The sequence below is a fragment of the Vombatus ursinus genome, unplaced genomic scaffold (genome assembly GCF_900497805.2).
Source record: "Vombatus ursinus unplaced genomic scaffold, bare-nosed wombat genome assembly UNPS02000582.1, whole genome shotgun sequence".
Lineage (NCBI taxonomy): Eukaryota > Metazoa > Chordata > Mammalia > Diprotodontia > Vombatidae > Vombatus > Vombatus ursinus.
Genome location: NW_020940360.1, coordinates 8,544,237 through 8,569,180, shown reverse-complemented (window position 1 = coordinate 8,569,180; position 24,944 = coordinate 8,544,237). Strand labels below are relative to the sequence as shown.

The window sequence follows — 24,944 nt, the reverse complement described above, 5'->3', positions numbered from 1 at the left end:
AAGACTCCATCTCTAGGCTTTGGGCATGGCTGTTCTCAATGCCTGGAATATTCTCCCTCCTCATTTTGACTTCCTGGTTTCTGAGTTCCTTAAAGTTCCAGCTAAAATCCTTTTATAAGAATCCTTTCCTGATCTCCCTTAATGATGGTGCCTTTTGTTTATTGATTGTCTTGGTACAGTGCCTGACATATAGTAGGTGCTTAATATTTATTTGCTATTGTTGACATAACCGTTATTTTAATAGTAAAACAAAAGATGCTAAATTGTGGATACTAATATAGTAAAGAAAATGCATTATATATAGTTCCTATTCATTTTAATGGCTTGACAGCCCCCCCCACTTGATTTTCAGTGATTTCACTTGAAACGTCTCAGTTCCCTCGATTTCCCCTATCAAATCTATAATGCTTTTTAATTATAACCCAGTCTTCAAAGTTTATATGGTTTCTCATTTTGTTTGGTTTCACCTGCTTTAGTCGTAAGACAATATATGCAGATCAGTTGAGGTAACAATCATGCTTTGTGCTCCGAAGTCTTTTGCACAGTCCTTTATAGCTCTTTGGTGCCCTTGAAATTTAATTTCTTTAGTGTTTTAATAAACTTTTTTTCTGTCTCTTTATAACATTAAACCATTGCCACACAAGTGAAGCAGCATTTCATGTTGTTGACAAATAGTTCAAAGTCCTCACATCCTCACCACAGGTGTTTTTTCTCCAGAACTGTCCATATTCTACCTGAAAGCTGAATTTCTTACACAATGCATATTAACAGTATTTATTAAACAGTGTTCTTGTTCTACTTGTATTAGATATCTCACAACAATATCTGATATCCTTTGACGAGATAAATCTGTTCTTTTACAAAAAAACATATTTAATGTCCTTTTCTTGGCCAAACGACTCCATTTATCTTAGAGGAATCGGAAACTTCCTCCCTCCTTGCTTCCATGCCTTTGAATCCTTTGTTTCCTGAAAAGTTCTATTTAAGCACTACTTTCAACGTGAAACATTTCCTAATCTCCCAGCTGCCAGTGACCCTCCCTCCCCCAAATATTTATTTTGTATAGACTTATTGATGTATGTGTAATCTCCTGAGATAATAAAGGCTCCTTAAGCTCTGGAGCTATTTAGTTTTTGTCTTTGCATCCCCAGTGGCTGACACATGCTTAATAATCCTTGTTAATTAATCTTGTGAAAAACAGACAAAATACTTAATAGTTACATAGAAGTTGAATTATCTATAACTTATTTGAAAAAAATATGCTACATAAATCTGAAGTGTTATTATATATGTGTACTTTCTGTAGTCAAACATTTGTAAGTTACTTTTAAAGAAAAATACACAATAGTGATAAAAATCCTTAATAAATGCTAATTTCAGGTACATTTCCTGATGCTCAGCTTCCTTCCAAGAGGATCATTGGCCCTAAAAACTATGAATTCTTAAAGTCAAAGAGGGAAGAGTTTCAGGAATATCTTCAGGTATATCATCATCTATATTTTCCCAAGAATTAAAAATAAATAGAATAACTTGTTTATGTGTTATCAACTTAGTAATGAACAAAGATTAACTATTAACCAAGAATTTATTGATTTTTATTTTTTAAAAACTTAATTAGCTTTGATGTTAAAAATTATTTTGCCTGTTTTCATATTCCCTTCTTAACTTTTTATTTTTATAATTCAATCTTTCATGAATTGTTGTTGCTATCCTTATTTATGTAATTGTCTTCCAAGTGGTTTGGATTTGAAATTTTTTATGCCTCATCACTTCGTTGCTATTTTGTGACAGTCTTCCCATATTTCTTATATTTTTCCATATTTGTCATTTCTTAAGGTAATATGATAGTCCATTATGTATATATGCCAAAATTTGGTCGACCATTCCCCAGTCATTGGATGCATAGGTTGTTTCCAAAGCGAGAGAGAGGGAGGAAAAGAGAACAACTTTAAAGAGAGTCTTATATAATCCTACGATTTCGGATGTAGGAGGGATATAGCTAAATCATCTAGTCCAAATCTCATTTTATTGGCAAAGAAATTGAGACCCAGAGAAATGAAATGACTTGCCTCAGGTGACATAGCTAATAGAGCATGGAGAAGGGGCCGGGGCTTATTTCTGGCTTGGATTACTATATTTCTGAAAGCAAAAGTTTAATGTTTACAGCCAAAAACAAAACCTTTCTTGGCTAAGATAAGTATAGTCTTATAGAGGAAAAAGTAGATCTTTAATGTAACAGAGGACTTCCTAGTATTCCTGATTAAAAGACTTGAGATTAGTAGATATTTAAAAATGCAAATACAGGCAACAGAGGTACAGAATGGTAAATACATTTGAGCAACTAGAAGAAAGCATACATTGATGAAGTATTTGTATTCTAATAAAGGATGAAGATGTAAATGTCCCCTCAGAACCCTCATGTCTAATGGAGTAAATAAGGCAAAGAGGATAGGAGTAGTTTTGTTATAGTTTGATCTTAAGAAGTGATGATCCAGCCACCGTTTGAAGACTGTGATCTCACCATCTTCTGGTGGCCCTACTATCTTCTGGTGGCTCATTATACTTTTAGAAAACTCTAGTTTTTTTTTGTTTTGTTTTATTTTTTGGTGAGGCAGTTGGGGTTAAGTGACTTGCCCAGGGTCATACAGCTAGTGAGTGTCAAGTGTCTGAGGCCAGATTTGAACTCAGGTCCTCCTGACTCCAAGGCTGGAGCTCTATCCACTGTGCCACCTGGCTGCCCCAGAAAACTCTAGTTGTAAGGAAGTATTTCCTTCTATTAAGCTAAAATCTTCCCCTCTACAATGTCTGACATGGCTCCTAGTTCTGCATTCTTTTATCCCTGGTATAAGTCTAAGCCTTCTTTCACATAAGAGCCTCTCAGATACTTGAGGATGGCTATTATATTCTTCCTCTGTCTTCCCTTCTTCAGCCTAAATATCCCCGGGTCATTTACCTAAATCTCATGTAGTATGTATGATTTCAGGTCCACTTACCATGTTGATTTGATTTCCTCTGGGTATGTTCTCAGTATCTTTAAAATAGTTAATCAGCAAGCATTTATAAATCATTTAATCTGACTGCTATGTGAAAGTAACTGTGCTAGGTGCTGGGGGGTTCATTTGCTAAAGTGAAGCAGTCCTTATCCTCAAGGGAATTATATTCTATTAGAAGGAAAACAATATGCTCACAGGCAAGTCAGGGTTGCATATTTACAAAAAAATGCACGATGATAATTGGGGGAGGGCAGGAACAAGAAAGATCTGAAGGAAATAGCAGTGCTTTTGAGCTTGGTCATAAGAGGAATTAAGGATGTGGAAGGGTAGAGGTAAGGAAGACTTATCCAGACAGTGACAGGATGGTTGTGGTGTAAGCAGAGAGATCCTACTGCCTTACCACTTCTCACTCTGCTCCTTTTCAGAGGAGGGGATGGTCAGCAGTGTTAGACACTGCAGAGACATCAAGAAGTATGAGAACTGAAAAAAAAATCCATGGGATCTATTGGATTTTAGCAATAGAGACGTTGATCATTATTGACTTTGTAGAGAAAAATTTCATTGAAGTGATAGGGATGGAAGCCAAATTGCAAAGGACTGAGAAAGTAGAGGCAATGAGTAGACAGTTTTTTCTAGGAGTTTGGCTGTGAAAGGTATGAAAGATAAGATAGTAGTTTGAGGAGACGGTAGAGTGAAGGAAGGAAGTTGTTGTTTTTAAAGGATTTGGGCATATTTAAAGATAGCAGTGAAGGAACCAATTGAAAAGGAAAGATTGAAGGGTATGGAATGAAGAGTACAAAAGAAGCTTTGACACTGGCAAGAAGAACTAGAAAGAGGTAGCACATTTTTTGCGACTGAATCAGTGGAGGAGAACATGAAGAGGTGGTTTGAAAAGTAGGTATCAGGAGTACAGAGAGAGGTAGCTGTTAATCATGGTTTCATTTTTTTCAGTGAAGGCCCTCTGCTGATAAGGGAGTTGCATATAGGGGCTTGAGAAAAGAAGGTTTGGACGAGCTTTTTTTTTTTTCTTCATATATTATACCTATTTTTCTTTCCATTTTATGGTTTCCAGACAGATCAGAATTCAAATCCAGCCTCTAATACTCATAATCTCAATGACCTTGGGCAGTTTAGTTTATCTCTGAACATTAGCATCTTTATTTACAAAATGTAAATAGTACTTGTACTACCTACTTAATTAAGTCTAAAATAGTTTCCTATCATTTGCTTCTTTTGCATTTTGAAGGTGAAATTATTGTTAAGCAAGTCAAAAAGTTATTACATATGTTTTAGGCAATGACAGAGTTCAACTAGATATTCCATTAATTGAAGTGCCCTTCCTCCTTCCCCATTACTACAATAACATGCCTTATTTCCAGCTTTGTGATCCGTTTCCTGAGCTTTTCATTTGTTTCGTCGTTTATGATATAGAAGGTAGAGGAAATGAGAAGGGGCACTACTATTCTGGACCTGATTCAGAACAACAAGGAGGAATTGTTATTGAAATAGAAATGATAGGAACTTTAGGAGTCACTACATCATTTTAAAATTTGTGTTGCAAAAGGGGAAGAAAGCCAGGCATAGTATGACCTGTACCCTAAATTTAAGAAGGGCAGATTTTCAAATTTTCTTTAAAAAAAAAATGGGGGCAGCTAGGCTCCTGGAGTCAGGAAGGACCGAAGTTCAAATCTGGCGTCCGATATTTACCAGCTGTTTGACCCTGGGCAAGTCACTTAACTCAGATTGCCCTAAAAAAAAAGAGAGAGAGAGAAAGAAAGAAAAGAAAAGAAATGGATAGGTATGATCCCATGGCCTAAAATCCTCCAGAGGAAATCAGACCAGGAAGGATGGAAACTTTTCAGAAATAAAATTCTAAATATAAGTAGAGAAAAATTCCAATGACATGAAAAAGGAAGATGGTCTACAGAGATTGATATGAATACATGGAATTCATTAACCAATATAGATTTTAAAAATATGTACACGTATATTTATATAAATATGTGTGTGTGTGTGTGTGTGTGTATAAATGCTGAAGTCAAGCAAAAAAGCATAGAATGAATACAGAAACATGATAGGGCCCTGTCAGTGTATTGGCAGAAATGTTAAAGGTCAGAATGAACTGAGGCTGATTAGGAGTGTTAAAGAAACAAAAAAGAGGAATTTTAGGGAATTTTTAACTACCTTACGGGAAAAGTTGTAGAATTGAAGAAGCAGTAGGACTTCTGCTTTAAGTGGAAAGAATAATTAATGACAGTGGACAACAAAGAGAAGACAAAACTATTCAACTCTTGTTTCTTTTTTCTCTACCAAGGAAAGTGATCCTTGGACTGGAAAAGATGGAACAGAAAAGCCTACAGGGAGTTGACCCTAAAGATAAGTCAAAGGGTCATAGATTTAGGCCTGGAATGAACTTTAGAGGCCATCTAATCCAACCCTTTCATTTTATAGATGAGGAGAAAACTGAGGCCTGTATAGGTTGGGTGATTTGCCTGAGGTCACACAGATATTAAGCATCAGAGGCAGGATTTATGCCTATGTCTTGTAATTCTAGACCTTGTGTTCTTAAGTCAAAAGATAGTAAGTAAGCAAGTATCCCTTCATGAGTTTCAAGTTACAAGGTACAGACAAGTTGCATCCCATGGTCCTTAAAGACCTGGTTTATATGATTGTTAGGCCATTGTCAGTGATTTTTAAAAGACTGAAGAATAGTAGAGAAGGACAAATATCCTGATTCACCCTCTCTGCCCCCTCCCCCACAATCTCCACACCTCTTCCTCAAAAAAGGTGGGGGGTAAAGAATGGTGTCAGCAAATTACAGGCCAGTTAACTTGAGTTCAATTTCTGGAGAAATTTTAGACCGCATTATTAAAGTGATAGTCATTAAACATCTTAAAAAAAAAAGTAAATAGTAGTCTCAGAGAGCTAGCATGGCCAAGGTTGCTTGACTAGAGATGCTCAAATGTTTAGCTCTTGATCCTGATTTTGTCCTCTGAGGCCAGACTGAACTAGTCTTATGTCATTTCCGTATTACAGCTCTTCACAAACTTGAAAACAATTATCATATTCCCCCCAAGTCTTATCTTTTCTGTGCTAAACATCCCCAGTTCCTTCAGTTCATCCTTGATCTGGAGACCTGCCAGCATTTTGGTTGTTTTCCTTTTGATGCTCTTGAGCTTATCAATGTCCTTCCTCAAACATGGTGTCCAGAACTAAATACGATATTTAAGATGTGACCAAGGCACAGTATATAATATACTAGGGCACTATCCCATCTCTTATGATAGAAACTGATTTACATTTACATTATTCAACCTAAGATTGCATTAGCTTTTTTTTTCTTTTTTTTTTGGTGAGGCATTTGGGATTAAGTAACTTGCCCAGAGTCACACGGCCTAGTGAGTGTTATGAGTCTGAGGTCACATTTGAACTCAGGTCCTCCTGATTCCAGGATCCACTGCGCCACCTAGCTGCCCCTGCATTAGCTTTCTTGACTGACATATAACATTGTTTACTTCAAGTCAGCAAACTTTTTTTAAAAATTAAATTTGATTTTATTTTCAGATTTGCATTTCCTTCCTCACACCCCTCGCCCCACCCCAAATTGAGAAAGCAAGAAAATCAAAGCCCCCCCCCCCCATTATATGTGTAGTCAAGGGAAGACCACGTACAAAAAAATGTCTCAATCTGCACTCTGAATTCATCACTTCTGTATTGGGAGGTGGGTCGCATGCTTCGTTATTGGTCTTCTGGAATCATGGCTAGTCATTGGTGATCATGGTTGTTCATAGATCAGAGTTCCTAAGTCTTTGTAAGTTATTTATCTTTACAATATTGCTGTTATTGTATAAATTATACTCCTAGTTCTGCTCACTTGATGCTGTAGTTTCCTCATTTCTGAAGTGAGATGGTTGAATGAGATTACCTCTGAAGTTCCTTTCAGCTCTTGCTAGATGATTCTGTGTAAATATCACCACAGGGGCAAGGACAAGTCCAAGAGGCACATTGCCAGAGACTTTGCAGTTGTCAGTCCTTTAAATAACTACTCTTTGGGGCCAGCCATTCATCCAGGTCCACCACTTAATTGTTGTGTTGTATAGATCACAACTCCTCATTTTGTCTATAAAGATAGCATGAGAACCTTTACCACAGGTTTTGCTAAAATCAAGATAGACTCTGTTAAACTTTCTTTGATCACACAGATTAGAGTATCAGAATATTTTTCTGATTCTGGAAGTAAAAATCCCTCTCTGTTTGTTGTTGTTTTTGTTCTTTCCTTTCAGTTGTGTCCAACTCTTCGTGACCCCATTTTTGCGTTTTCTTGGCAAAGATACTGAAATGGTTTGCCATTTCCTTCTCCAGTTCATTTTATGGGTGAGGAGCTCAGGTAAGGGCTATGCAAAAGAAGTTAGGGAGTTAGTCATTTCCCCCTACTAAAAGTATTCAGGTACAGACTTGGATAATCACTTGCTGGGCATATTATAGAAATGGTTCTTATTCTGGTACAGGTTGGAATCTAATATTTTTGGCGAGCTGTGGTATGTGTGTAGCTTGTAGGATCTCTTTCAGTGGATTCTCTCTCACTGTATTTAGAAAAATCTGATTGGCATTGCCAGGAATTACTTCTCATTTCTTAAGATCTGAGGTCTGACCTCAAAGGTCTGAATAGAATTCTTTAGTAAAATTTCTGCATTTGTGAAAACTTCATTCTTTCATCTAGTGCTTTTTATACTTCTTTCTGGGCAGCTAGGTGGTACAGTGGATGGAGCACTGGGCTTGGAGTCAGGAAGACTCATCTTCCTGAGTTCAAATCTGACCTCAGATGTTTAGTAGCTGGGTGACCCTGTGCAAGACACTTAACCCTATTTGCCTCAGTTCCTCATTCTGTAAAATGAGCTGGAAAAGGAAATGACAAACCTCTCCAGTATCTTTGCCAGGAAAACCCCAAATGGGGTCATGAAGAGCTGGACACGACTAACAATGACTGAACAACATCACACTCCTTTCCTTTATGTTTTCAATATTATGTTGAATATTAAATGCTCTCCTTTCTTATATTATAGAATCATTTCCTAATCCATGCAGTCACATAACTCATATAACTATTTTTATGAATAAATGTCTATGGAATGAAATAAACTTTTAAAAATCATATTTTGTACTTTGAAACCCATGTACCTGATGTCACTTATTAGTTCTGGTTCTGCAGCTTAGCGTTTATTAACCTGGGGTCCATGTCCTTGTCTGTGAACTTGGATGGGAAAAAATACATTCTTATTTCAGTGTAATTGGTTTCCTTTGTAATTCTCTCCATCTTATATATTTAAAAATAAGATTCCAAGAAGGGATCCATCTGATCTGTGTCAAATGAGTCCATGATACAAAAATGGTTAAGATTTCTATTTTAGCCTATTGTTTCAATATTTGCATGTATATACCTATTTGAACATCTTTTTCATATCTACTTTAAAAAATTTTAAATGGTATATAGTTCTCAAGAAGCAGTGGATTTAGTGGATAATAGAGAGTTGATCTGGAAACCAGGAAATTCTAAGAGTTCCACCTCTGTCTGACACATGCCAGCTATGTGATCTTGAGCAAATCACTTAATCTCTCTGTTCTCAAGGCACCTCTCTTAAATTGTAAATTTCAGAGAAGATACTGATTGCCTTTGCAGAGAGAGTTTCTTTACCTAGGTTTAGGTTCCCCAAACAAATGAAAACATTGATCCAGTCTCTCTTCTCCCTGTGGTTCCCAAACAACTTCTAGGCAAGACTGTTTGACATTGTTGCTTTTGAAATAGCTGGCTTTTATTTTTACGGGAATGTTCTCAGTTTATCTGGTACCTTGATGATGATCTATCTCTTGCAGAGGATCACCACTTGATGTTTATGTCATTTTGTTTTTATAAAGCCTTTTATAGCTACTTCGATTTTTCCTCAAATGATCCAGAAAATAAGGTGCTCTTGTCATTCCCATTTTCTAGGTAACACTGGAAGCAGACCCCTTCCCAGGCTCATTGTGAGTTAGTAGTGCAGTAGAATAGGATTGAACTTTTATCATGGTATGGTACTGGCTTTCCCACGGCACTGAGGCAGACTGCTGCTTCTTAAATAGCCTGTGTCATTCTGAAATTTTCTTGTAGTTTTTAAGAACTCAGTTATGAATGTTTGATTAGTTAATGTAATAGTTAAACTTCTTTCCTCTTTTTGGTTAATTCAAGAAACTTCTGCAACATCCAGAGTTGAGTAATAGCCAACTTCTGGCAGATTTTCTCTCTCCGAATGGTGGCGAGACACAGTTTCTGGATAAGATATTGCCTGATGTAAATCTTGGTAAGTCAATTAAAAATCATTATGTGTCAGGATTAAAACAGATGGTCCAACAAATAAGCAGTCATGAGTTTATGAAGTACTTTCAGATTTCAGAATAAATAATGTTGATGTAGTAGAAAGCGTGCTGATCTTTAAATCAGGGGAGTCTTGGGTGCAAACACCACCTCAGACACTTATTAGTTCTGATGGTGGGCAAGTCATGTAAACTTAATCTCATTATTCTCATCAACAAAATTGTAACATTAGTACATTTACTCCCTACTTCAAGGAGTTATGAGGAAAGTACCTTATAATAAGCCCTTAAAGCACAGTCTTTCAATTTTAGTAATAGTAATACTTTAACCATTTAACTTGGACAGATATATTTAAATTTAGATTCTAGTTATTTTCAAAACTGCATAGTACATATTATTCCTATGCTTTAGAATTTCTGTAAGCTGCCTGTCTACTTCCAGGTGCAGTACTAAATTTAGGATTAGTAATGAACTTAAGGATTTCAAGCTATGTGTCATTTGGGTTCTGATTACATCAGTGGTCTGTCCATATCAACCCTTATAAAAATTCAGATCATTTATGGTTTTGTGTCCTCATTATTTCTAAATTTGAAAGTAAAGGAGTTGAAGATGTAATGTTTTCAGAGCTTTTCACCTATGAGCATGTAGTTAATGGTAAATAGTACTGCCCACAAATGCCTTCATTCTTTGGAATTTTACTCTATCCAGCCTAATAAAGACTGGATTTGTCAACCTTTAGTGAGTGCCAAGACTTAAATTTTTAGACTAGTTTAATCGTCAAATTGTTTAATTCTTCATTTTGAATTTTAAAGAATTCTGGTGTTCTAAAACCTAATAACATTTGGTATAGTTTATAGTAGGTTAAATTACACTTTGTATGAACAGATTTTTTTTTTTTGGCTTAGATTTATATTCTTAGCAGCATCTCGTTACTTGACTGCACTACTATAAATGGATTTTATTTAAATAAATTCTTCATTGGCTGTAAACACATTGATATAAAGTAGTCATAAAATATTATTTTTCTAGAAAATCTTTCCTGTTTTAAATTAGTATTTAAACTTGTTTTTGCTTTTCTGCTAATGATTTAGAACTTTCAGAAAAAAAAAATTTGGATAAATAAAACTTCAGTCTCGAATCTCAGTATATCTTCAATAGATAATTGTTATAAAAACAATATATTTATTCTGTGGTATGTAGGTTGCCCTATTTTAACAAGGTCTTTTTTAAAGATGAAATCATAAGAATGCATAAGGTTTAAATTTCCTTTGTTTTTGGAAAGTCTACCGAGTTACCAGTAGCAAGCACTGAATAAAATTTATGTTTCGACTCAGGCCAATGAATGACTGGAAAAATAACTTTTCCTTATTGGAGATTTATTGAAGGCTTTATTTTCTAAACATGGTATTTCAAAAAATAATGTGATGTTTGAATATTTGGAGGCCAGATTTAGACAGTGTTTAAATCATTTCAGCTACAACTTTTAATTGAAATCCTCTGCTGCCACCTTTCTACACAGTGCCATGAAACCCAGCTGTATTGTTTTCTGATCGTGTTGGAGTGTATATAAACTGGACCAGATTGTTTTAATTGAAAGTGATGGTTGGAACTATTTGAGCAGGGTCTACGTGTGTCCTACACATCGCAAGTGTAGCATTGAAAAGCTTCCAACTAAAGTACGACATATGAAATCCCATTGCTACCTCATTTAAAAGTGTTTTTAATTTAGTATGAAGTTAGAAAATGGATTTAGTAACCCTTTTCCATGGGTAGTTTAAAGGGAAGAAAAAAACTTTCAGAATTTATGCCTTTCTTATAGTATCCAGAACCTTAAAATATGACCTCCATCACTTTTCAGCATTCCTCATTTCTTTAAACCTCCAAATCATGTCTTTACAATTCCCATGCTTTCCATGGTTCTCTTTTCTTAGGAAAAAAAAAGAGCAAAAGTTAAAAAAAAACAAAAACACGAGTACCACTTATATTTTGTTCATTTATTCATCAAATATTTATTGACTGTCTTCTATATATAAATGATTTTAAAGATAACAAAGTATACAAGATATGGTCCTTGTCTTCGTGAATCTTACCAACTTATTATGGAGCTAAGACATGTACATAGTAACTACTGTATAAGGTAGTATATGTTAAGTACCCTGTGCGTGGTGTAGACAAGTGTAGCAAGTTTTCAAAATTTATGAGTTTGATGAATAGGAACAGGCTTGTGGTAATTATAGTATTTGACCTGATTTGTAAATATGAATAGGATTTCAGAAGGTAAAAATAGGTTAGAAAAGGAAGGGGAAATGGACTGAGGAATAATACGTGCTATATAGTACAAATAATGCTGGATTTGTATTCAGGAGAATTGAATTCAATCCCAGCTCTACCATATACTAGCTGTGTGACAATAGGCAAGTCATTTATCTCTGTATCTTAGTTTCCTTATCTGCAAAATGTGCTAATTATATTTGTATTTCCCTTCTTGACAGCATTATAGTAAAGAGTGCATTTTGCAAACCATAAAGCATTATGAGTTAGTAGTAGTGATGGTATCATTTTGATGTATATAAGAAAGCAGAGTTTTCTTATTTAATTAAAAAATTCTATTAAAGGTGGCATTGATTATGTTGAAAAAAGGCAGAATTATAACCATTATGGCTGTTTGAAAAGTACGTATCTAAAGAGTTGCTTAGTTTTAAGAATCATATACCTAGCTCCAGTATTCACTGGTTGTCTGGAAAACATGCATTTGCAGAAGATTTGGTCCTCAAAATCAGAGTATGGAGACTTAAGTTTGATGGGATATTAAGTGAAATAAAGGAGATGAGAGAGAGGAGATGGGCCAAATGAAAGTAGAAGCAGGAGAGATCTCTTTTAAGGTGGGTAATTTCCACAAAGTTAAGTGCAAACGTTAAAGATCATTCAAGTACAGAAGGAAAAAAAAAGGTCATCTGCCAGGGGATGAAAGGGTAGTGTCTATTGTCTATATATGTTGAGAGGGAAGGAATGATCTTTAAAATTATGTAGATCCTTGCAAGAATGAAAAACATTGACTTGGCCATACAATGAGTGCTTATTAAAACAGAACAAAATGCTTATTTCATAAAACGCTCAAGTTACTCAGTGTCCTTGGCACACAACTGGGAGGTAAAGGATATGGGTATAGTGGTTGTGGGAGAGTTAATGGCTTGGGAAAAATTTTAAGGTTTCTTGTGTTTCAGAGAGGAATGTTAACTTTTCTAGTATCCATATAGAATTTTTCAGATATGAGATTTGACCAGAAATAAATAAATAAATAAATAAATAGTGATAATAATTAATAACAACAGTAATAGCAACTAGTATTTATAAGGTGCCTACTTTGTGCCAGGGACTGTGCTGACCACTTTACAAATATTATCTCTTTTTTAGCCTTTACACCAACTGTGGGAGGTAGGTGCTATTTAAAAAAAAAAAAAGTAGTTTTTCACTTGAGGACACTGAGGCAAACAGATGTTAAATGACTTGCCCAAAGGTCACACATCTCACAAGTGTATGAGGTCAAATTTGAACTCAAGTCTTCCTGACTCCAGGCCTAGCATTCTAACCACTTTGCCACCTAACTGCGTCTGAAATAAAATAATAAAATAAGTTGCATTTAAAGTTTGTAATATTTCCCAGTTTTCTTTTTAGATTGCCTTCTACTTGAATGCATTGATTTATTAATTACTGTGGTTAAAGAAAAAAAAATTCCTACAGTTTTAGAAATAATTTATTGCTTCACAATGTAAATTTCCATTGAGAGTAAATGATAAAATGAAACAATGACTTTATTTGATAAGTGAAATTATCATTTCAAGCTGTTCACGTAAGTAATAGTAATAAAGTACAACCTGTTACCAGGTAAGATTTAAGATGGCATGTTATGTTTTTAAATTTCAGGGAAAATTATAAAATCTGTTCCAGGAAAACTAATGAAAGAGGTGAGTGGCCATTATTTCTAAATTTTTTTGTGACTAACAAGAGCATAGTGAATTACTTGTTTCTATCTCTTATTATTACTTTTTATTAACTTCTGTGTCACTGCAGAAGGGCCAGCATTTGGAACCTTTCATCATGAATTTCATTAATTCTTGTGAATCCCCAAAACCTAAACCAAGTAGGCCAGAATTAACAATTCTCAGCCCAACTTCTGAAAACAACAAAAAGGTAAAGTACGTTAAAAAAGATTTTTGTCATCATTTTGGTTTTTGTCCAGTTTGAGTTGATGTTGCTACAATGTGCATAGGATAGGACTATTTTAATAATAAACTTGATGGAGCCATGACCATTGCTTCCTTTAATTGAAGATCTGCTGTCATAGTATAAGGGATGGGGTGGGGAAAATATTTATAGGTACAGTCACTTATAGCATATGTGCTATGACATGATGTGCATTCCCACAAAGTGCCAAGTTATGCAAAATTGCACAATTAAAAATCATAGAACTTACAGGGAAAATGTGGTTGGGGCATAGTGCTTAAAAACTTTGTCAGTAACACATAAAGATTGGAACCTAATAAAAATAGGAGCATAGTTTTGTGTTAAATGGTCAAGAAATGCATAAATACTAATACTGTGTTTACAAGCAAAAGAGAGTACTTGAAACTGAAAAGCTTCTGCACAGAACATTAATGCACCTAGGATAAGAAGGGAAATGGTTAAGTGGGAAAAAAAAAATCTTTGTGTCAGATTTCTCTGGTAAGAGTTTGGTGCCTAAAATACACACACACACACACACAGATATGACTAATAACCATTTTTCAATCGATAAATGGGCAAAGGATATGAACAACATTCACAACTACGTGAAAAAATATTTGAGATCACTAATAATAAGAGAAATGCAAATCAAAACAATATTTATAAGAGCACTTTTTGTGATAGCTGTGAATTGGAAACAAGGTTCATGCCTATCAGTTGTGGAGTGACTGAAAACAATTGTGATACATGAAGGTAATGGAATATTACTGTGCTGTAAGAAATGATGCTTCTGTGAGGAAGTGGAGGCAGAAGAGGGAGGAAGTGGGAAGAGGAGGAAGCTGAAAGGGGAAGAAGAGGAAGAGAGGGGAGAGGAGGATGGGGGAGAACATCTAACCCCTAGTTTTTTGTAAACTTTCTTAACCACGGATGACTCGGAGGACCAAGGAATTTTCGCATGCACTTTGCAGGAAGTGTTTTGAAATAAATTAAGGGAAAGTGGAGTCTCAGGTGATAAGGAAGTAGGTGGGGGTGGGGGTGGGGAAGGTAAGATGAGGAGCTCTGAGTTGCAAGTTCTTGTGACAGGCCTAGAAAGGGCATTTTTAAGATCTGCTCTGAACAAAATACTGTGCCCCAAATCTCAATCCCACCCATACCAAGACCAAACCCATGTTCCCTTGCTAGGGGTCACCAAGTCTTCACACACAAATTAGTGCTGGCTAAATCACACACAAACCAGGGCACCTGTGAGTCCTGACTGCCAAATTCAGGTTTCCCTGAAAACAGTTTCAGCTGAAAATGAGCAAACGCATTTTCTCTTTCTGCAAAAAATCACCTTTATTCCAGGTTCCCAGATAGCTAGGAATTAATCTTTAACAGCCTGGGAACCCTTCTTTTATCTTCACGGTGAAGGCGGTGATTGGGAGGATACGGCCCCAGTGAATTCGCTTAGAGAAATACAGCTAGCGAGCATGACTGGAGAAGAGAACCCTGATTCCTACTTGGCTCCAGTCTGGAAGGCAAAGCAGCTTGTAGTGGAGATGGGATGCCTCGAACCAAGTCCAGCAGCCTGAAGGGAGAGCAGGGCAGGGGGATGTGGCCCCAGTGGATCCTTCTTCCATTCACTCTAATTTTAAGCTCCATGGGCTCCTACGAAGTCAGGAGGAACTGAGGCTCCGAGAAGGGAATTGACCTGCTCAAGGACATACAGATGGTGATTAATTGATGTATTGAATGTGGAGTTACGAATCCCTGCTCTCGCTAAGTGACTGTGAAAAAGTCACTTCACTGCTCCTTAAGTTTCCTCATCTGAAAAGAAGAACTGAGGCCCCAAAAAAGAAAGTGATCTGCTCAAGGACACACAGATGGACCAGAGGTTAGCTGAAGGAGCAGACAAATAAGCACACTAGGAGCAACGTGACAACAAACAAATCAGAAAGAGAAGACACAGGCATGCTGTCAGTAGAAGTGAGAATTGACAGCAACAGGAAAATAAAGCCCTGGAAAAATAGTTGTATGAGAATAATGTACAAGGACTAGTAATAATATCGACCCTGAGCTATGAAGAAAAGTTTTAGTTTTATTCAATATACTTAATATAAGAAAGCAATGGCTTTTCAAAGGTGTGGTATATGATTGTGATGGAATGCTACTGTGCTATGAGAAATGATGAGCTCAGTGATTTTAGAAAAAACATGCAAACGCTTGCATGAAATAAAGTGAAACAAGCAGAACCAAGAGAACATTGTATACTGTAACAGCAACATTGTATTTTGTCTATTATAAATATCCAAATTAACTATAAAGGACATGTAAAGAAAGACGCTATCTGCATCCAGAGAAAGAACTGATAGCAAGTTGTACATAGTAGATTTGTAGTTTTATGTACAATCATCTTTTTTTATTGTACTATGTTATGGAAATGGTTGTTTTATTCCATAAGTTAAAAATAATATTTCTTTGTTCATGTTAAAAAAAAATGCTTGTGAGAAATAGAGATGCATGGAAAGATCTAAATGAACTGATGCATAGTGAAGTAAGCAGAGCCAAGAAAACAATATACACAGTAACTACAATACTTGAAATGGAGAGAACAGTGACACACCAAAAAAAAAAAAAAATCAAAAGTAAATGTAACACAGTTATAAAGATCAAGTAGGACTCAAATTAGAGAGATGAGAAGACACCCCCCAACCTTCCCCTTTGTGGGGATGGGAGGTCCACAGGTGTTACACATTGCACATTTTTGGACCTTATTAATATATTATTTTAGTTCTTTTTTTCCCTTTTTCCTCTCTCCAAAAAATACTATTTTGTATATGGGATGGCTCTCTGGGAGAGGGAAAGGTGGGGATACTTGGGAGAACTATGGTGATGTGAGAAACAGAAAATATTAATAAAAATTTGTTAAAAAAAAAAAGAAATACATAAATACTGCAACAAATAGTAGCTGATTGGTGACCTTTGGCTGCTCTTTTGCCTGTGACCCAGGCTGCATTAGAAGGTTGGGCAAGCAGTAGCTCCACCTGGAGACCATGGAGGAAGGGGTAGGGGTAGGGATATGAGTGGAGTTCTTCTCCCCTTACAGCTTCTTGTGCACCAGAAAATACATAGTAATTATGGCAATTTACCTTGAAAAGACCTAAAGTTTGTGGAAGTAGGTGTTGGAAGGGTTGTAACTTATAAGTTATTGTGAAATGCTGCTGTTTTCTTCATTCTTGTTGTTTTTTGTGGCAGAAGTTGCAGACTTGAAATTTGCATTATGTTCAAAATGTTCCCTATTATGTCAATAGTATTGTAACAGATTCACATTTTTGAAACACATTATAGCAGAACTGATCATACTTTAAAATTTTTCTTGAGTGCAGTAAATATTACATTTTTTATTTGTAGTCAATAATTGTAGTTTTGGAGCATGGTTATTGTCCCTGGATGTTAAGAAGACCAGAAGTGTAGAGGTGGGGAATAGAGAAGTCTCACCTTGAGTATAGATTTCAGTTAAGATTTTTTTTTCTACCCAGCTTTCATTTCTGCACCCCTTAAACTTATTTCTCTTTCACCTGTTAACACAAAAGAGTGTTGTATTTTCCTCATGCCCATTTTTACCTCCTTTCTACCTTCCCCCAATCCTCCTTGGTTTGCTAACCATCTTTTTTCTCATATTGCCATTTTTTCCTACAATCTTTAGGCTTATAGACCTTTCAGGAAACAAAATAACCTATTTTGTCAATAACATATACACACCATAACACAAATCTGAAACAACAATACAGATTTTCATAAAACTTGTCCAGTCTTCTATAACACTCAATTACCACAAAGCATACGTATCAAAACGGTATCCTTATAGATTGATTCCTACAAGGAAACTAATGTTACAGTCTATTGTGCGGGATTTTTTTGTCTAACAGAATTTATTGAAATCAGCAAAGTACAATTATAATCTGTACATAAACACAGTTGTTAATTGTGTAAATAACCTTTCTAAATACAACCCTATATGAAGATTTTTATTCATCAAGATTTTATATGTGTTCTAGTTAAACTATCTTTCCCCCAGGAGTTTTCAAAACCATAACTATTATCATAATATAATATTAGATATTATATTAAATCTTATTAGGTTATTACTAACTTCTGCTGACCAACTGCCACCAACTGCAGATAGGTCCAAGAGCCTTGGGAGTGGAAGCACCTTCTACACCAAAGGTCTTGCTTCCAGCCTAGCCATCACAGTCATCATCCAGGGAGTGGGGTCCTGTGGAGAAGGGGCCAGCCATCCCCACCAACTTCTACATGTAGGACAGGCAAAGCTAGCCTAACTGAAGTAGCAAAATTACCCTGAGGGAGAGATAGGAGGCAGAATGTACCAGGCAAATCAAACCCCCCTACCTCTACCACCACCTTGACCTCTCTATTTTTGACCCCCCTCTATGGAAACAGCCAGGGTCCTGACGCAAGAGACTTGGAAATAGCAATGTTTTTAGCGCCTTTCAGCCCAGCTTACATATGCAGCCATCACATTGGGTAGCAATCTCTATAGAGGTACAACCTGGCAGAAGAAATGGAAGTAGTATCAGATGTTTATATTCTTGGGCTCAAAGATCACTGCCATGAAATTAAGGTGCTTGCTCCTTGGAAGGGATGCTATGGCAAATCTTGGACAGCATACTAAAAAGCAGAGACATCCCCTTGCAAGACAAAGGTCCATATAATCAAAGCTATGTTTTTTCAGTAGCAATATATGGTTGTGAGAGTTGGACAGTAAGGAAAGCTAAGCACCACAGAATCGATGCTTCCAAATTGTGGTACTGGAGAAGACTTTTGAGAGTCCCTTGGTCAGCAAGGAGATCAAATCAGTCAGTACTTAAAGAAATTAATTCAGACTATTCACTGGAAGGTCAAATTCTTAAACTGAAGCTTAAATACTTTGGTGACATAAAGAGAAGACAGGACTTACTGGAAAAGTCCCTGATGTTGGAAAAGATTGAAGGAAAAATGAAAAGGGGACAGCAGAGGATGAGATGGATAGAGAGTATCATGGAAACAATGAACGTGAAGTTGGAGAGACTTTGAGAGATAGTGGATGATAGAAAGGGCTGACATGCTATGGTCCACGGTGTCATGAAGAGTCAGACATGACTAAACAACTGAACAACAACAAAACTAAAAGGAAAACACCATGTCCTTTAATTTTGACAATACAGTACTAATGTTGACTATTGGATGTGATCAGATTTAGTTGACTGACTGTTGAACTTCTTTTCTCATAGGAGTTATAAATGTCAAGTCTAAGAAGAAAAAACCTTTAATAATATTAATAATATAGTTAAATAATTGTCACTATTGTAAAGAATCGGTGGTTCTAATAGCTAATATTGATTTAATCATTAGCTCATAGTAATATGTTTTTGCATGTTCTTTCTGATAATTTGGCCAGCTAGAAGTATTAGATTTTATTATATTTCATCTTTTTTCATTTCAACAAACATTTGTTGAGGTCCAGCAACATACAAGGCACTGTCCTATGCGTTGTTTTTGTGAAAAGTCTTTGCCCTTGAGGGGAAAGTTTCCTTCTTCTGGGATGTTGTGATGTATATGCTCAGATCTGTTCCTAATACTTCTGTGCTCCTTAGGACACTACTTATATTAACTATTAAACTTGGGGAGAAAAAAATCTTGGTTAAAGAGCATCCGTTCATAAGAGTGGCATCTAAGAACTCTTAATAGGCAAAATCAACTCTGTTCTCTGTTGGTTAAGAATCCCCCTTGTACATAGTCAGTTTGCATCCTTTGGCAATAACAGATTAGGGCTTTTATGTGGTTAATGATGTTTCTGTAGTAGCTAAACTGAAAATAATATGCCATATGTAATACGGGATCTGCACAGGAGTTGTGCTGATTAAAATAATCTGCTTTTCACATGGTGTTAGCACCAATTTAATTTTTATAGAATCAATTATTAGTGTATGGGTTTGTAGGAGGGGGACAAACATCATTGTCAAGTTTTTTCTTTTGGTTCGTGAAGAGTTATGACATCCCTTTAATGTTAATCTGTAGTAAAATATTTAACTATTCATAATTTGAATTTTCAGCTTTTCAATGACCTATTCAAGAACAATGCAAACCGTGCTGAGAACACAGAGAGAAAACAAAATCAGAATTATTTTATGGAGATGATGACCGTAGAGGGTGTCTATGATTACTTAATGTATGTAGGTAAGGATGATTTTTTCTTTGTATTAATCTTTCACTCAGTTTTATGTCAGATGCCAAGTGATGTATCCACAAAGAGTCCAACTTCAGAATCTATTTTTAATTGGAGATTAAGATGGGTTTTTTTTAAACACAGTGTGTCAATCAGAATTGACCACTGACATGTTAAAGTTCTTAATTAATAGTCTTTGGGGGTGCAAAATTGTTGACATGCCAATTAGCAAAATATATATGCTTTACTCATAAATGTCAGAAAAGACCAGTTTATTTTAAGAATTTATGACATATCATTGTTTTCAGGTCGAGTGGTTTTTCGGATTCCTGATTGGCTTCATCATTTCTTGATGGGAATACGAATCCTCTTGAAAAACACCTTAGAGACATATACTGATTACTATTTGCAGTATAAACTAGAGCAGCTATTTCAGGAACACCGTTTGGTCTCACTTATAACACTTCTCAGAGGTTTGTGTTTTTCATTTTTGTATTATGTTTTGTGTGCTCTTTTGAGTAATTATCATATGTACATCACTTTGCTGAGAAAATATTGTAGTTCTTTGGAGAAAGATTTGTGTGCATATTGTCTGTTTGTGTTAATAATCTTTTGGAGTATGATCTTTTTTTTCCTACAAAATGCAGCAGTACTGCATACTAAATTGAAATAAAAATTTAAAAATATATTCCATTAAAGAAGCCATTTCAGAACACAAAATGTCATTTACCCAAAAAACAGTTATTAAGTGCTTACTACATACATACTGTGGTAGTCACCGAGAGAAATGCAAAGCTAAATAAGGCATCATCTTTGCCTACATGAAGTTTATGTTCTTGTGAGATATAAAACATACATAACTATTGAGTAAAAAAATATAATATAAGTGCATGGAAATGGGGCAAACAATGCATAAAGGTTTCAAGGGAGGAGAGAAATAATTTATTACTTTGGAGTTATGGATAGACTTCGTTTAGGGATTGACAGCTGGGCCTTGAAGAACAAGAAAGATTTTAATTGGCACAGTTAGGGGGAGAACTTAGGACAGCATTCCAGGTTTCCAGGATGTGCCATGAGGAATCATAAAGAGGAAAGGAAAAAGGAACACTGAGTTCAGAGAACAAAGTACTAGTATACAGTATAGTGCATTAAGGGGAGTACTTTGAGACATAGGAAAGATAAGCTGGAATTAGATCGGGGAAACAACTGAACATTAAGCTAAATAGTCTAGATTTTACCTAGTAGGTTATGGGGAACCACTGGAGGTTTTTTCAGGAGAATTAAGTGATTATGATCAGAACTATGCATTAGGAAGATTACTTAAGCAGAAGTTTGTAAAGTGGATTAGAGAGAGACCAATTTGGAGGCAATTATAATAGTCCAGGTAATGGGAATCTGAACTATGGTGGCAGCAGAAAGATTTGGTACCTCATTGGACGTGGCAAAGTGAGGAGTTGCTGACTGAGGTTTCTAGCCTCAGTTACTGAAGAGAATGTTGGCATCATTAAAAGGCATGTAGAAGTTAATAAGAAGGGCAGGGGTTTTTTTTGTTTTTTGGTTTTTTAGGAGGGAATGGGGAGGTGGATGACTGGGGGAGATGAAGAGTTTAGTTTTAAATATTTTAATAAGCTTGAAGTACTTAGGGGACATCCATATGGAAATGTACAGAGGAAAAAACTTTTTAGAAAAGAATAGAGGAAGTTCATTTAAGGTGAATTGTTGTTGAAATGGAAATTAGAGTAAGAAACAATTATGCAGGCTTAAAAATAAATATGAACGTTTCTGTTTCCCTCCCCAGCATTAATACATCATTTTTTAGATTCCACTATACCTCATTGCATCATTATTTATTACTGATTTCATTTTATTATGTCTATAAATATAGAACATAGAATCTCTTTTTTTTATTTTTTTTCCTATTTCATCTTTGTAGCCCAGCGTATGATCAGGTTTTTTTGTAGGTTTCATGAACATTGAAGAAAAAAAGGTATATTCTTTATTTTTAAAATTAAGGTATCCATGTATCTATTAGATCTAAATTCTCTAATACTCTGATTAGCTCCCTGATTTTTAAATTAATCTTTTTGTTGGATTTATCATATTTTGATGGTGGTGTGTTTAAAATTTTCCATTTGTTTTTGTCTAGTTTTTCTTGAAAGATTGTTTTCCTTTACAAATTTTAATTTCAAATTATTAGATGATTTTAGACTTGATATGCTCTCACTTGTATAAATGCTTTTACGTATAATACATTTTGCCTTCTTTTTAAAAAACATTTTCTGGTTGAAATTCAGCTTTATTGTCATTATTTCCACTTACATTTATCAGTCAGTAAGCATTTGTAAGTGCCTTCTATATGGCAGGCATTATACTAAGTGCTGAGGATCCAAAGAAAGGCAAAAGAAAAAAATCTGACACTATTTCCAAGGAGCTCATAGTCTAATGTGGGAGACAGCATGCAGACATCTATGTACAAACAAGATACATACAGGATAAATTGGAGTCAAGAGAGGGAAGTAGCATAAAGGCTTCTTTTGGAAGGTAGGATTTTAACTGGGACTTGAAGCCAGGAGTCAGAAGTGAGAAGGGACAGAATTCCAGGCATGGGGGACAGCCAGTTAAAATGCCGAGTCAAAAGATGGAGTATCTTTTGCACCAAAAAGCAAGGAAGCCAGTGTCACTGGATCTCAAAGTATATGATCAGAGGAGAAAGAAGATAAGAAGATTGGAAAGATGGTGGTGGGGGTGAGGGTAAAGGGCTTAGAATGCTAAACAGGATTTAATATTTGATCCTGGTGATGGACAGCCACTGGCATTTCTTGAATTGGGGGCATTGGGTGGGGGAAATGATGATATGATCATAATTGAACTTCTGGAAGATTACTCTGACAAGCTGAGTGGAGGATGGACTGGAGTGGGGGATCCTAACCAGAAGGCAGGGATACTTGCAGAGGAGAGAAGGTGGCATATGTAAGAGATGTTACAAAGATAAAATCAACAGGTCTTGGCAACAGAATAGGGGGGATGGGAGTAAGGAGTTGAGGCCCACACCTCTGCTGTGAGCCTGGTTGACTGAAAGGATGGTATCATCTTCAACAGTAATAGGAAAGTTGGGTAGTTGTTGTTTAGTGGTTTTTCAGTTGTGTCTGACTCTTCATGACCTATTTGGAGTTTTCTTGGCAAAGATACTGGACTGGTTTGCCGTTTCCTTCTCCAGCTCATTTTACAGATGAGGAAACGGAGGCAAACAGGGTAAAGGGACTTTGCCAGAATCACACAACCAATAAGTGTCTGAGGCTAGATTGGGAACTCAGGAGGAATCGTCTTCCTGATTCCAGGCTAAATACCCTCTCTACTGCACCACCTAGCTGCCCTGATAGTACTAATAGCACTGGGCAAACATTGGGGGTCCCTTTTCTATTTACCGCAGGTTTTAGAGAAAAGATAATGAATTCTGTTTTGGACATATTGAGTTTAAGATGTCTTATGAGACATGCAGTTTAGATACATCTGGTTAACATTTGGAAATGGGAAGTTGGAGGTCAGGAGAAAGAATAGGGCTGGATAGATGGATTGAGATTCATCTGCATAGAGATGGTAATTGAATCCATGGAAACTGATGAGATTACCAACTGAAATAGGATAGAGGGAGAACAGAAAAGGGCCCAATACAGAGCCTTTGGGGTCACTTAAGAAAACTGGCAGTCACCTGTATGAAAATCCAGGTTAAGGAAACTGAGAGAAATCAGTCAAATAGGAGGGAAGATACTTAGGATGAGAGTACTGTCGTAAAAACCTAGAATGAAAAAAATGTCAAGAAGAGGGTGATTGACATTGTCAAAGGCTACAGAGAGGTCAGGAAAAGGATTAGAACTGGCTATTAGATTTGGCATTTAAGAGAGCATGGTTAAATTTGGAGAGAGCAGTTTTAGTTGAATGATACAGTTGGAAACCAGACTGTAGAGAGTTAAGAAGAGTGAGAGGAAAGGAAGTAGAGTCATTAATTGTTCAGGGCCTAAATCCATTTAGCCACAAAAGGGAGGAGAGGTATGGGATGGTAAAGCTAGTTAGAATGGACAGATCGAGCCAGGATTTTTTGAGGATGAGGGAGATATACTCATATTTATAGACAGTAGGGAAGCAGCCAGTAGACAGACAATCTGAAGATAAGTGAAAGTCAGGATGACAGGGGCAGCTAGGTGGTGCAGTGGATAGAGCACCGGCCCCGAAGTCAGGAAGACCTGAGTTCAAATCCGGCCTCAGACCAAACACTTGACACTTACTAGCTATGTGACCCTGGGCAAGTCACTTAACCCCAACTGCCTTGAAAAGAAAAAAAAAGAAAGTAAGGATGACAGAGGGGACAGTCTTTGAGAGAAGATGGAATAAAATGTGATCAGTTGTACATATACAGTGACACCCCTGTATGTGTAGCTGAGATGGAGTGAAGTCATGTGAAATGAGTAAGTTGATTTGGCAGTAACATAGTTTAATTTAGACTACTCTTTCAGTTTGAATATACTTGGATTTTTCAGCTTTTTAATCTATCCTGTGACTTTCATTTTATTGTGAATTTTAGTCCATTTGTGTGTAGCATTAAAATTATTAAGTTTCTCTTTTCTTCAGTCATTCTAATGCTTTCTTATTATAATTTCAGTTATTCAAGACGTTGCAAAATCACTCTAACAGTTCCTCTGTCTTTTGTTAATAACTTTGTAGGTTTCTTTGATCTGAACTTTTTTGACAAAGATAGGAGTTTCACTTTGGGATTGCCTTTCCTCCCTTCTCTTCTTCTTCTTCTTTTTTCTATTTATTCTCCCTTTTCGGTTTCTCTGAAGGACCTTCTAAAAAGGTTAGTAGTTTAGCCAGTCCAGGATTTTTAGGATTCTTACAATTTGTTGCTAGTTGGTTTAACTTGAGTTAAGTATCCTTTTTGTGTGTGTTTGTGTAGAGTGCAAATGGTTTTTATTATAATACATTTTCAAGCATAACAGGCCTTTTCTAAATTAAATTGCTCTCTGAGCTATATGTATATATCAGACCACCATTAATGGGTTTACTCAGCTGCTTATCAGCACTGATCCTTCTGTCCAAGTTGCCTACCCTCTGGAATTTGTCTGGCTGAAGCCTCCCCTACCTTCAGGGCCTCTGAAAGTTCATCATTAGTTTGTTC

General features: G+C 36.1%; 1 protein-coding gene across 5 annotated transcripts in view; it reads left to right on the top strand.

Moving 5' to 3' along the window:
• SNX14 (sorting nexin 14) overlaps window positions 1–24,944 on the top strand; it is a 105,467-nt gene that overhangs the window by 69,692 nt on the left and 10,831 nt on the right. For all 5 annotated transcript variants that reach the window (XM_027854859.1, XM_027854846.1, XM_027854876.1 and 2 more), the window contains 6 exons: window positions 1,381–1,481; window positions 9,217–9,328; window positions 13,267–13,307; window positions 13,414–13,533; window positions 19,659–19,782; window positions 20,080–20,244. In XM_027854859.1, coding sequence (XP_027710660.1) covers window positions 1,381–1,481; window positions 9,217–9,328; window positions 13,267–13,307; window positions 13,414–13,533; window positions 19,659–19,782; window positions 20,080–20,244 — 663 coding nt within the window. The remainder of the gene's footprint in view (window positions 1–1,380; window positions 1,482–9,216; window positions 9,329–13,266; window positions 13,308–13,413; window positions 13,534–19,658; window positions 19,783–20,079; window positions 20,245–24,944) is intronic.